Here is a 12,169-nt window from a genome sequence, read left to right as displayed (position 1 = left end):
GGCCTAAGTGTACACATGAAATTGCCTATTACGTAACATAATTGGATGATTGCTCATTGGTAGTGCTTGTTGGTACAAAATTCGAATGATATATCATCGCAAAAAAAAATCGAATGATATGCTTTACACTGTCAATGTCAAGTGCTTGAAATTTTTGGTATAATGCTATAGAGTTGTATGAATGCCAAATGCTCACGAATTTGTTATTTCATTCATATTTTCAGTGTTTTTCAAAAAACCAGTGATACGCTACAGATTGTACAGTGCTTGCGTGAACGCTGAGCGTTGGATGTAGAATGAGTGGCTGATATTGGAGGGGAAGGCGCTGCGTGAGTGACTTCACCTCGCAAAGTCACTGAACCTGCGTCCGCGATGGATACCTCTTGCTGATCCCGCATCCCTACACCCCCAAACCGCTTGCCCCTTTCCCTGGAGCGAATCTCACCTCCCGAACCAACTCGGGCTCGCCGGCGGCTGAGAGATGGAGCTGTCGTCTGCTTTCGAGGAGCGTGTCCGGCAGATGGAGGACGCGCGCAACCACTGCATGTCCCGCCTCCAAGCCGAGAAGGAGATCCTGGCCGCCAAGTCCCGCCTCCTCGCCGCCAAGGTCGCCGCCGCCCGCCGCCTGGAGCGCCGCCGCCTCCTCCTCGAGCGCCGCTCCGCGGATCTCGCCTCCCGCGCCCTCGCCGCCCGCGCCGGCATCGAGGCCACCCACGCGCGCCGCCTCGCCGTCGCCCGCGACATCAGCTCGACCAACGGCGAGATCGAGGAGGCGCAGCGGAAGGCAGAGGAATGGGACCGCTTCTACGAGTCCAAGAGGAAGGAGATGGAGGAGTTCCGGGCAATGTCGCAGCAGTTCGAGGCGGGGACTCGTCAGGAAGTGCAGAGGCTCAAGGCCTCTGTGTCTCAACTGCAGGCAGCCCTGCAGGAGCTGCAGAGCAGCGGGTTGCACTCGGACGACGCCGGGATCGGGGCTGCGGAAGCCAGGAAGGCCGACCTCATGGCTAAGAAGGCGAAGCTGGACGAGACCCTGGCTGCAGCCCGCCAGTTCAGAGCACTGCTTCGGCAGCAGCTCCAGAAAGCCTTCGCGTCACAGGTTAGGGATCAAAAGGCAGCACAAAACTGACTAGTGTATGTGGTACAAGCAAAACGACCTTCATTAGCTAGCTCAATCTCTACGGATTAAGGATGCAAGTGTCGCGGGCTAGCGGACAATAACATGGAACAAATGTAGTGTTAATTCTAGGCAAATGTTGGGCAAATTTTGAACTAATGGATGAGTTTCGTGGGAGGACGCGGTCTGCCACTTGCACCCTTACTACAGATGAAACGAACTTTAAATGTCTGCAGGCAGATACATGCTTTTTATTTCAGTCTTGTTTAGAACACCGAAATTCTCCGGATTCCAATCTTTGCCACTCGCTGTGCCAGCGGCGTGTGGGTCTGAGACCAAATATTTTAGATACATGTTGTAATTCAAATGCTAGATGATCAACTGCTAACCCATCCTTGAGGCCACAGCAGCTTAGTGCTTCCTCGGCTTCTCTCTCTAGACTGGATGGTGTAATAGCAAGATGTTTTCCTTGTTGCATTGGTTCTTCTTGTTCTTACTTCCCTTGTCCTGGCATATGTAGGACAGGTTGTTTTCCCCATTGCAAACCAAAAGTCGTCTGAATTCTGAACATATCTTATTTTCATCAATTCCAAGTAAGTTGGATGTGCCTGAACATACGTAGCTAGTGCTGCCATTTTCTTCTTAATGAACCCCATTGGAGGTTCTCCCCTATGCTTTTGTGAATATTCTATTTGTGATTACATACATTGGGTTTTCTCTTTTTAATTGGCTTGCATAATGAATTACACCAGGGTTATTTACTCTTGACTTATTATGATGTATTCTCTATGCAGGGAATGCTTTCTGGCTTATTTTCTTTCTTGCTAATTTAGTTGCACTTATTGCCAGTAGAACAATGACAATTGCTATATTTCAATACCTAAATCAGTCCATTGGTTGCATTCCTCGCCTCAAAATTGTTAATACGTCTTGAAATTTTATGGCCAATATATGCATTCCAGTCATAAACTGGTTTCTGTTGGTTTCGTGTTTGTACTTTATTGTGCTCTTTAGAAGCAATGTCAGCAATGCATACGGCAAATAATATTTTACTGCATATGCTAATATTTCACTTTATCGTGCTCTTCAGAAGCAAATCTTGAACAGCTTGGGGTGATGATAATGGCGATGATGTATGTTAATTACAATCCTAACACTTTATAAGGGAGAGAAGTTTTTTTAACTTCAACTTTTCCAATACAACCATTGGATCCATCATGAGTCGATGGTACATTTAGCTAAGAGTCCATAACTTTGATTTAGGCTGTTGCTAATATGGATATGTTTATTTCTTGGTGGAAAGAAGGTAATTGAACAGCGCATCTACAATAGGTGGTATCTCCAAGTGAAACAACTATGCGAGGGAGTGGTCAATCGATGACGGTCGCTGGACATGGCGGCCTGCTTGATTGAGTTATTAGATCATATTGTTGCATTTCGGCATGACATTATGTGAAATAGAGAGCATGTCATTTGCTCACTGTATTGTTTTTCTGAAATTGGAGAAAGAAAGGTCCCCAGGGTGGCCTAACCAAACATGACGGCCGGTCCGTTAAAGCATGATTTGCTAATTTGTGGGCCTCTACATTCGAAGTTCTAAACTCATGTGATATAATACAAGAACTAAAAACTCTAGACGAATGCTCAATTTCGAGCACTACTGCCCCCATATGAAGATGAGGTTCCCTTTCTTATTGCCTCCACAGCATTTTTCCAATCCGAAGCAACCGAGATTCTGTGAATATATAGATCATTCGCTAGAGCAAGAGCTTCTCTGATGGCTAATTAAGACCTCGAGTACGTCTGGATCTCCAATGTGTCTGATCACTATCGATGAAGCTCCTAGAAAACTTCCTGATGCGTCGCGGCAGATTGCCCCAACAGCACCAAAACGTTCAGATCATGCCACTGCTGCATCCACGTTGATCTTCGCATGGCCTTCCTGTGGGGGAATCAATCCAGTCGGATGAGGTTGAGCTGGCATCCGTCCTCTTGATATAGCCTTAGCCAGGCATTGTATGTCAGCAAGGAATCTGTCAACAAAGGCATGTGTTGCGAACGGAGTTTGCAGGATTCCTTCGTGGATGATTTTCCTTCTTGCAAACACTAATCCACATAGACGCATAATAAGTTTCGGTGTGGTTAGTGGTTGTAGCAGTTTTCCACATATTTAATCATACATATGCTTACACAAACTAAAATTACGTGAGAAAATTAAGAAAAGACTATATATAAGTAGCTCCGTGCGTCGTGCGATGCGAGATGATGATGAGTCCGTACGTGCGTGGCTAGTCGACACGCTGACCGGGCGCTTTGTGCTTGGGACCTAGCTAGGGCCGTGTTGGGCTGTTGTACTTGTATTCCAGGCCTAGTACAAAACCTCCTAAGATCTATGGATATCGATTCCCTACAAAAGGAAAAAGTGGAGATCGATTCCCTACCTAAAAAGAAGTGGAGATCGACATACGGAGATCGATTCCCTACAAAAAAAAAAAAGTGGAGATCAATATCCTTCTCGATTTCTTTTTCCGGGAAGCTCTTCATCATGCCGGCATCGGCGGCGGAGGCCACGATAACCAGCAAGACCTCCTCAACGGTGGTCGTCCACACCGGCGAGCATCTGTTCAAGGTCGTCGGCCACTCCCTGGTCACAGGAAGCAACACCATCCTCACCTCCGAGACCTTCCGCGCCGGCGGCCACGACTGGGCTACCGCCTACCACCCAAACGGCCGCGTCCCGAGGGTTGATGAGCAGTTGACGTCTGTGTTCCTCAAGCTGATAAGCCCCGGCCATGGTGAGGTCAGGGCGTCCTACTCCTTCTGCCTCCAGGATCCTGAATCGCCATCGACCAACAGATTTATTTTTGGCAAAACATCATGTAAGTTCTTGTTCGGGGGTAAGGGTTTGGGCACCAGCAGCTTTGTGAGCAAAGCCGATTTGACCGCATCCGGGTGCCTCAAGGATGACTGCCTGGTGATCAAGTGCACCGTTGAAGTCTACAAAGTCATCTCTGAGGATAAAGATAACGGTAACATCACCGTGCCGCCCTCCAACTTGAGCATAGATCTCAGCGATATTCTAGAGAGCGGCCTGAAGGCAGATCTCACTGTCAAGATCGGTTCGTCCAAGAGTTTCAAGGTGCATGCGTGCGTGCTGAGTGCGCGGTCACCGGTCTTCCGCGCACAACTATGCGGCTCCATGATGGAAAGCAGGCATAGCAGCATCTGCATCGAGGGTATGGATGATAAGGTTTTCGGGGTCTTGCTGCACTACATGTACAAGGACTCCCTGCCGGCATTCATGGAGGAGACCACGGAAGAGGCGACAAACATGGCGCAACATTTACTCGTCGCAGCTGATCGATATGCGGTAGAAAGACTGAAACTGATGTGCGAGAGCAAGCTGAGCAAGGCGCTGGATGTCAAGACCGCGGGCTTCACTTTGGATCTGGCTGAGCGGTACAATTGTCAACAGCTCAAGGGTTGCTGTCTCAAGTATATGGCAAGAGACTTTGAGAGGTTGCGAGACATAAAACGAAGCGAAGGATTTGAGCAATTGAAGAAGAACCATCCACTTGTCGTGTGTGATATTTTCGATGAAGTTATTGAGAAACTGAATCGACAGGTTGTAATTACTTTTCCTTCGTGATCTGCAAAAAGTGACACTACAATTTTTTAGAAGAGATTGGCGATTAGTCTATTTCAACACATTCATATGAATCATATCTCATCAACTTGGTTTTCCTTTCTTATTCCCTCTCTTCCAACATTCTTGAAGTCATAGATACGCCCTAAGTCAAACATTTTTAAGTTTGGCCAAGTCTATTGGAAAATGTATCAATATCTACAACGCCAACATAGTTTCATTAGATTTATCATATTACATATAGATGCTTATATACATGATCAAGCTTACAGAAATTTGACCTAGCACAAACCTTAAACTTCAAAGTATTTTGGAAGGAGTACCTGATTGACATATTTATTTTACTATGTGCTTGCACTCCATGGCTAAAGACAAACTCTTCATAGTTAATCCTATTCTATTTTCCTCATCCTATTATACAACATTATATTATTATACTACGCCTTTCTTTGTACATTAAGCATTCATGCAAACTTAAGTGGCAAATTCTATGGATGAAGCACTAGTAGAGAGAACACGACTTTAGAGGCGGTTTGCTAGATAGCTTCTAGGCGGTCTCACTTACCATATCTAGCCAACAGTCGCTAATACTCATAATACCATGCCCGCACTACTAGAGAAAACCTTACTAGTGGCGCTGACTTTTTACATGCCAGTAGTGTGCGTGCCCCGCGCTATTGCTAGAGCGCTACAACTATTAATTAACAGTAGCGCGCTTCTAAACCAACGCTGCAGCTAAGATACTTAGTAGTAGGTTCTGTTTGTAGCGCCTATTTTCTCCCCACGCTACAACTAGGCAAATCGAAATAATAAAGAAAATGTCAGATGCAATATTCATGGAAATCAAGACAAGTCCAGTGTAAATAAACTAAGTTCACAGAACCATCTCACAAACATTAATGACTAAGTTCACAGAACCATCTCACAAACATTAATGACAATACCACATTTAATATAACCACACAATCTTACAAACCCATATATAGTAGTCAACAATGCATGGATAAATCATAGTTGATAAGTCTACTAGGCAGTCCTACTGTAACATTCCAAATTATACACTAGATCATCTTTGCATATCATATTTCATTGCTTTTGGCCTGATCCAGAAATTCTACGCACCTCAAGGACCCACGGAGAGAGTTGGGGATTCCGTTATTCTCATATTTGAGTTTCTCAAATTTTGAAAATAGGATCATTTGATTTTATTTATTTTATCTTCAATTATTTCTATTATAAAAATCTGAGAGAGGGAATAAAATGACTTTCCCAAAAATAAAGAGATATTGAGGATTTAATAAAAAAATTCAAATAAGATTTTATTTCGGAGTTTTTGGCTATTTTATTTGAATTTAGGAAAATTGCACATTTTTCAAAACTGCATTTTAGGGCCAAGAAAATGTTCATCTCGATCTAAATATTTTATTTGGACGGTGAATTTTTTTTTTGGCATTTTTATAATTTTATTTTATTTTCTAGGATTTTTCTTAGTTTCGGCGGCATTGTTTAAAAAAAATACCGCGCGCCCGACTGGGCCGAAGGCCCAGCCGAGCCGGCCCAGCGCAACCGCCGTCTCCCACTCCGGATCGGGACCGGAGTCCCGATCGCCGCCGCCGCCCGAGTCCGGGAGGGCCACGCCTCCCCGCCCCCTCCCGCAAGCCATCGCCCCCTCCATAAATACCGCCGCCGCCGCCCTCCTCACCCACCACCCCGACCCGCCCCGCCTCTGATGTAGGGTGGAACCCTATGGGGAGATCTTTCACGAATTGAAGGGGGGATCCCCAAGAACAAGATGAACACAAGGAACACAAGAGATGGGAAATACTCAAATTGACTAGATCCAATCACACATATGCTAGATCCAAGAACATACAAGAGATACAATGATCCAAGAGCAACAAAGGAAAGATACAAAGTACTAATTCATCCCAATCCTATGAGGAGAGAGGTCTTGATGAATGTCATCTCCAAGAGGAGGTCTTGATATCCACAAGTGGATCTTCTCACATGGAGGCCTTGAACTCCATGGGAGTGGTCTCTTTCTCTCAAGAGGAGAAGGTAGGAGCAAAGCTCACCTAAGAATGAGCTATCCTATTTTCTAAGTCTAAATGGAGGAGGGAGAGGGATATATATAGGTAGGTGGAGGAAGGGGACGAAGTGGAGGCCCAATAGGTGACTCTCGGCCATCCATCCTGATGAGCCCGTGCGCACGGGGTAAGTTGGGCCCGTGCGCACGGGGTGCTCCGGCACCAGCTCTCTGAGTAGTCCGTGCGCACGGGGTCTTCGAGGCCCGTGGGCACGGGGTCGCCTGGGAGGTGCTGAATTGATCTTGTTGCACTCCTTCCTCCTTGTGGCCTTGTGGTCCTTCTCCAACTCCTTTGGGGTGTCCCTCACCAGCTTGTGGTCGTCGGTTTTCGTATCTAAGGACACACAAAGCACTTTGGTGAGGTAGCAAGCAAGTCCAATGGATATTCATGATATTCTCAAAGAAGAGCGGGTTCACCTTAATTCCAATGGCGTATGTTCGAGGTCTCGTCATATGTCCTCTTGGGGTTTGGAGAGTAGTCGGAGTGTACATGGGGATGAACGAGGGATGCTCCGCATCATCTCCCCCCCCCCCTTGGGAAAGATCCGACCTCAGATCGTGATCCTCATCACTATGGAAACGGTTGTCATAGACGGACTTGTAGTTGGACGAAGTTGAAGACATGGCGCAATCCAAGTAGTCCAAGGTGTCACCGGAGTGATAGACATGCAAAAAGAGCAAACACAAGCAACACTCGAAAATACAATGGTTAGCGCACACAAAGTGTCCATCATGTAAGAATGAGTCCGTGCGGCAAGATTGGTCGTGACAAAGTGCATGAAGCTTATCAAGATGATCTAGAATGAGATGCAAAGCATTCATGGGAGGAAATGCAATCATGGTGCACACAAATGTGTTGTGAATATGATCAATGCAACCACGGTGCAAAATAATGTCATGGTGAGACGGTTTATCAATAGCATGAATATGGCAATGGATGCTCAATATGTGTAAGCTATCATGCAATTGATGGTGGACAATATGATAATGATGTATGAATATGCCATAAAGGTAGATCACAACAAATTTGCTAAGGAAATGCACAAGGTCATATATCATGGATGACATGGGAATACAAGATTTAACAAGGCAATCATAATGTGAGTCAATCCATGCATGGGGTGCAAACTTGTGGTGAGTATGATATGTCCATCGAGCATGACATGTATGAGCACAATCAATAAATATGGAGGTGTTGGTGTACCAAAGCTCGATGTCGAGGCATGAGTGGAGTTCCGAAGGTGCATCCAATAAGTGCGAGCGCTCCTCAATGTGAAGGTCCATATAGCCAATCTCCAATCTCGCTCCTCCGTTCACGAGATGTATCATGGAGACAACAAGAAGGAAACAACAATGAAAGAGTGACCCATCCAATATGCGTATTTGAGGATGGCTCAAAGAGAAGGAGTTCACCTCAAGAAAGTTCCCAAAGATGTTGGAGTCGTACATCATGTATGCCTTCACATAACCAATATGTCGCATAACGACGCCGCCTTGTGAATCCTCCAAAATGAAAGAACATGATAAACACTCGGAAAAACAAATGAGGTTAGCGGAAATGCAAAACCTATCATTCGTGTGGTAAGATACCCAACAAGTGTATGCATCAAGCTCATCATAAGAAGGTACAAGGGAGCATTTCATAGTATGGAGACATATGATGCAAGAACAACCAAATACAAGATGCTCAAGTAAAGAAGCATGCATCACAAGTAAGGTGTCAAAGTCTCCATGATCAATAAGTATAGCAAGTTGGCAATCAATACAAGGTGATATGAGAGATGCAACTAATGGAGACAAGAGACAATGATCATGACAAATCAAGTGAGAGGCATGGACATATATGCCATCAACCCAAGAAAGCAAGTAATAGTGGAACATGGGTGATGCAACATAGCAAGCAATCATAGCGATCAAGTCAAGCATGCTAGTAGTGCGAAGATGCAACATACTAGAAGGAATCATGGCAAGCATGTCATGTGTTCAAATAGTGGGCATGAATAATGCACATGACATATCACAAGCATGCAAGCAAGATATGAGTAGAATGGCATGAATGTATTGGCGAGAGGCCATATGTGAATAGCAATGGAGCATCATTACTCTCCCAACACAACAAGCATCAATAGCATGGGGCACATGATAAACATGGCAAAAGCAACAAGGATCTCCACCAAGCATGCAAATACACATAGGAATATCATAATGGTGAATCATGGGTAGATGCAAACAAGGGTCACAATTGCATGGCAAAGGCATAGAAACAAGGAATACATGCAAGTGAACACGGGAAAATGAGCATAAGGTGACAAGTGGTAAATAGCCCATAGCCGTGTGAGAGACAAGTAAAAGAGATGCGCGTAGTCCTTGCGCGAAGGGAACGGTGGTAAGGATAGTCCACGGGATCCCAAAGCATCGTTGCTCTCAAGAGCTCGTTTCGTCAACTCCTGGGATTGAGAGGTTGACAAGTATACATGAGTACATACACAAAACAAATACAAAAGAAAAATTGTGTGTGCATGGTAGATGTACACATCATCCATCATTGATGCGCACGTGCATGTGTCGGTGAGCACAAAATAGCCAATGCTCAAATAAATGAGATGCATGATATAGAAACATGTCATCCATCATGAGAGGTTTGTTATTATGTATAGCATAATGGAGACTCAAATTGTGTAATGCATCACGAACAATATCTAGAGCATTGTTATTCATGGAATGCATATGGTGTACACTATCATGGGAATCATGCAAAGTATGAAATGCATCAAGATCTCCTAATATGTATGAGGAAACTATGGGGGTCTCCTCATGACCAATAGTGGAAACATCACATGGAGAATATTGACAACATCCGAAACAATGCATATTTGGAACAATGTGATCATGGCATGACCACTACTGGAAACAGGGAATTTGCCATTAGCCAGCTCTTTGCCATCTGCCAGCTGATGGCAAAGAACGTCTTTGCCATTTGCTTATAAAAAACAGATGGCAAATAACTGACAGATGGCAAAGAACATGGTTGCCATCAGCCAATTCTTTGCCATCTGCTAGTGGATGGCAAATAATCTTTGCCATCTGCCAGCAGATGGCAAAGAGGTTGGCAAATCCTGTGGCCGTCAAGAGTGTAAAGGCGTACCAGCCCCACCTCTTTGCCATCTGCGAGCAGACGGCAAAGATTCTTTGCCATCTGCGGGCAGATGGCAAAGAGATGAGGTTATTTTTTTCTAGGTAAAAACAACTGTGGGGTTATCCCCTCCCTCTCTCCCCACCCATCCAGGTAAAAAAAACTATGTTCGCATCTCATCCACACACCGAACAGCCCCCGTCGATGGCGCTCTAGGCTCGCCCGCCGCCACCCTGTCGCCGGCCCCATTGCTCCCCCGCCCTGTCGCCGGCCGCATCACTCCCCCGCCCCGTCGCTGTCGCTCCCCCACCCCGTCGCCGGCCCTCCCCCTAGGAGGGACGAAAAGGGCATCGAACCCTAGCCCCAATCCACAGCCCCACGCCCCTCGCTCCTTCCTTCCTCACCCGCTGCCACTCCCTCCCACCTCCTCCTCCTCCTTCTGCGCCCTAGGAGCCCCGCCGCCGCCCTGCTGCTACTCCTCCACCGGCCCGCCCTACTGCGTCGCGAGCCCCTCCCTCCTCTTCGCGTTCCGGTGGTCGATAGTCGGGGTCAACGAGGAGATCCACGCGGCGGCGGCCATGGACGACTCCATGAGCGGGACCACCGCCGTCGCGGCGCCTGCGGCCGGCGGCGCACTCCACGGAGCTCGGGATGTCCGCGGCGGCGCGGGCTGTGGACTGAGAGGTGGGGCCCTTGATGCGTTCCGTTCGAGGGGCTGGTCGGGCTGGCGCGGGATCTGAGCCACCGTTGATGGATTTCTCGCAGCTTGGCTCCTGTTGCTTTGGATCTGGTACGATCTCTCTCTCTCTCTCTCTCTCTCTCTCTCTCTCTCTCTCTCCCCGAGACTCAACCAGGCACTCACACGTATGAACACAATGTTGAGATTTTTGCTACTCTGTTTATATAGGATGGTGTTAAAGAGGTGTGGCATGTGGCGTCAAGGGGGAGGTGCGTAGGGGTGGTTCTGGTCAAGGGTGTCCTCGCGGTGGCCATCGACGATGAAGTGGTGCTGCCTATGTGGCGGCTTCTCTTTCTCCGGCGGGCGTGGTCCGTGGGATCTGGTGGGTGCACAACTTCTCTTGTTGGTGCAGTCTTTTGTTGGTTCCAATACAGTAAGTCGACAGTGATCTCCTTGAACCTTGATTTACAAGCACACGTTCTTGCACCTACCATCTAACTAATATTCGTGATAATGTAAACCTGAAAGTGGAAGGATAATGTGCTATGTGATTAGATTAACTAGCACTGAAAGTTTTATACAGTATAGGGAGCAACCTTTAATCATGATGCATATGCCCTCATTTTAATCAAATTCTGAAAAAGTCTTTATTTTATTATTTTCAACTGATTCCATGGTATGACTGGATAAAGCCTTTATTTTTTATTTTCAATCAAATATATGACTTCCCTCGCATGTTTTGACTTTGGAAGGAGTTGTTAATTTGTTGGCGTTTTAATGGTTGCAAAAATGCATTGTCCTCTATTGTTTCAGTACATATTCTACTGAATTTTCACGGACTCTTGAATAGATGCGATCTTTGCTTGAGCAGCCATGAATTATACTACTAGATCTTGCTTGCCGTTCCGCCGCCACAGTATCTGTACAAGGACTGCTTAAAATGTCTGTAAACAAAGATATCTTGTATTTATGCTGCTATAATTGATGGTCACCAGTTTGCTCTGGTGGATTCTTCTATGCTTGCACTGTTAACTATCTTATATCTTATCTTATATTTACTAATTGACAGCACCATCCGAGCCTCTACGTTAATCCTCAAAATTAAGAAAATTGACTGTCCGATCTCCATATTAACTATGTACAGTCGTCGGATGAGGTAGCTGAAAGAGTCCTGGCAAACTATCCCACGTGCATGCCTCTTCATCGAACCTTTGGACGGGCTACACAAAAATATCTCTCATCAACTCTTTTTTTTACAGATAAAAGCCGACTCCTTCACCCAGCGTGGGACCCTTTAATGTCGCTCCTCCTCTCCCATCGCCGGCCTCCACGACGTACTAAACTGGCCACACCACAATTCCATCTATAATGAAACGATGCAACCAGCCTCTCCCTGTTCATGTTCTCTGCAACCTCTGAATCTGGGCTGGCCCAAGTAGCTTGCAATCCATGGTGGTTGATGATACATAAGAGGATATTCATATAATGTCATCCTCAACTTCCACACCCAA

The 12,169-nt window shown here is 46.1% G+C and overlaps 2 protein-coding genes across 2 annotated transcripts; both read left to right on the top strand.

The window, feature by feature from the left end:
- Nucleotides 1-399: 399 nt before the first annotated feature.
- On the top strand, nucleotides 400-2,772 carry LOC123133769 (calponin homology domain-containing protein DDB_G0272472). The gene has a single exon (XM_044553175.1). It carries the CDS (start codon nucleotides 482-484, stop codon nucleotides 1,124-1,126), a length of 645 nt encoding a protein of 214 aa, XP_044409110.1. The 5' UTR covers nucleotides 400-481; the 3' UTR covers nucleotides 1,127-2,772.
- Nucleotides 2,773-3,571: 799 nt separating this feature from the next.
- LOC123133768 (BTB/POZ and MATH domain-containing protein 1-like) lies at nucleotides 3,572-4,896 on the top strand. The gene has a single exon (XM_044553174.1). It carries the CDS (start codon nucleotides 3,660-3,662, stop codon nucleotides 4,761-4,763), a length of 1,104 nt encoding a protein of 367 aa, XP_044409109.1. The 5' UTR covers nucleotides 3,572-3,659; the 3' UTR covers nucleotides 4,764-4,896.
- The last annotated feature ends 7,273 nt before the right edge of the window (nucleotides 4,897-12,169 follow it).

Source organism: Triticum aestivum, chromosome 6B, assembly GCF_018294505.1.
Source record: "Triticum aestivum cultivar Chinese Spring chromosome 6B, IWGSC CS RefSeq v2.1, whole genome shotgun sequence".
Taxonomy (NCBI): domain Eukaryota; kingdom Viridiplantae; phylum Streptophyta; class Magnoliopsida; order Poales; family Poaceae; genus Triticum; species Triticum aestivum.
The sequence above is the reverse complement of the archived record's forward strand: the minus strand, read 5'-3'. Positions and strand labels throughout refer to the sequence as shown.

Coding starts and splice junctions, on each gene's coding strand:
- LOC123133769 (XM_044553175.1), top strand. CDS start 482: ATGGAGCTGTCGTCTGCTTTCGAGGAGCGTGTCCGGCAGATGGAGGAC.
- LOC123133768 (XM_044553174.1), top strand. CDS start 3,660: ATGCCGGCATCGGCGGCGGAGGCCACGATAACCAGCAAGACCTCCTCA.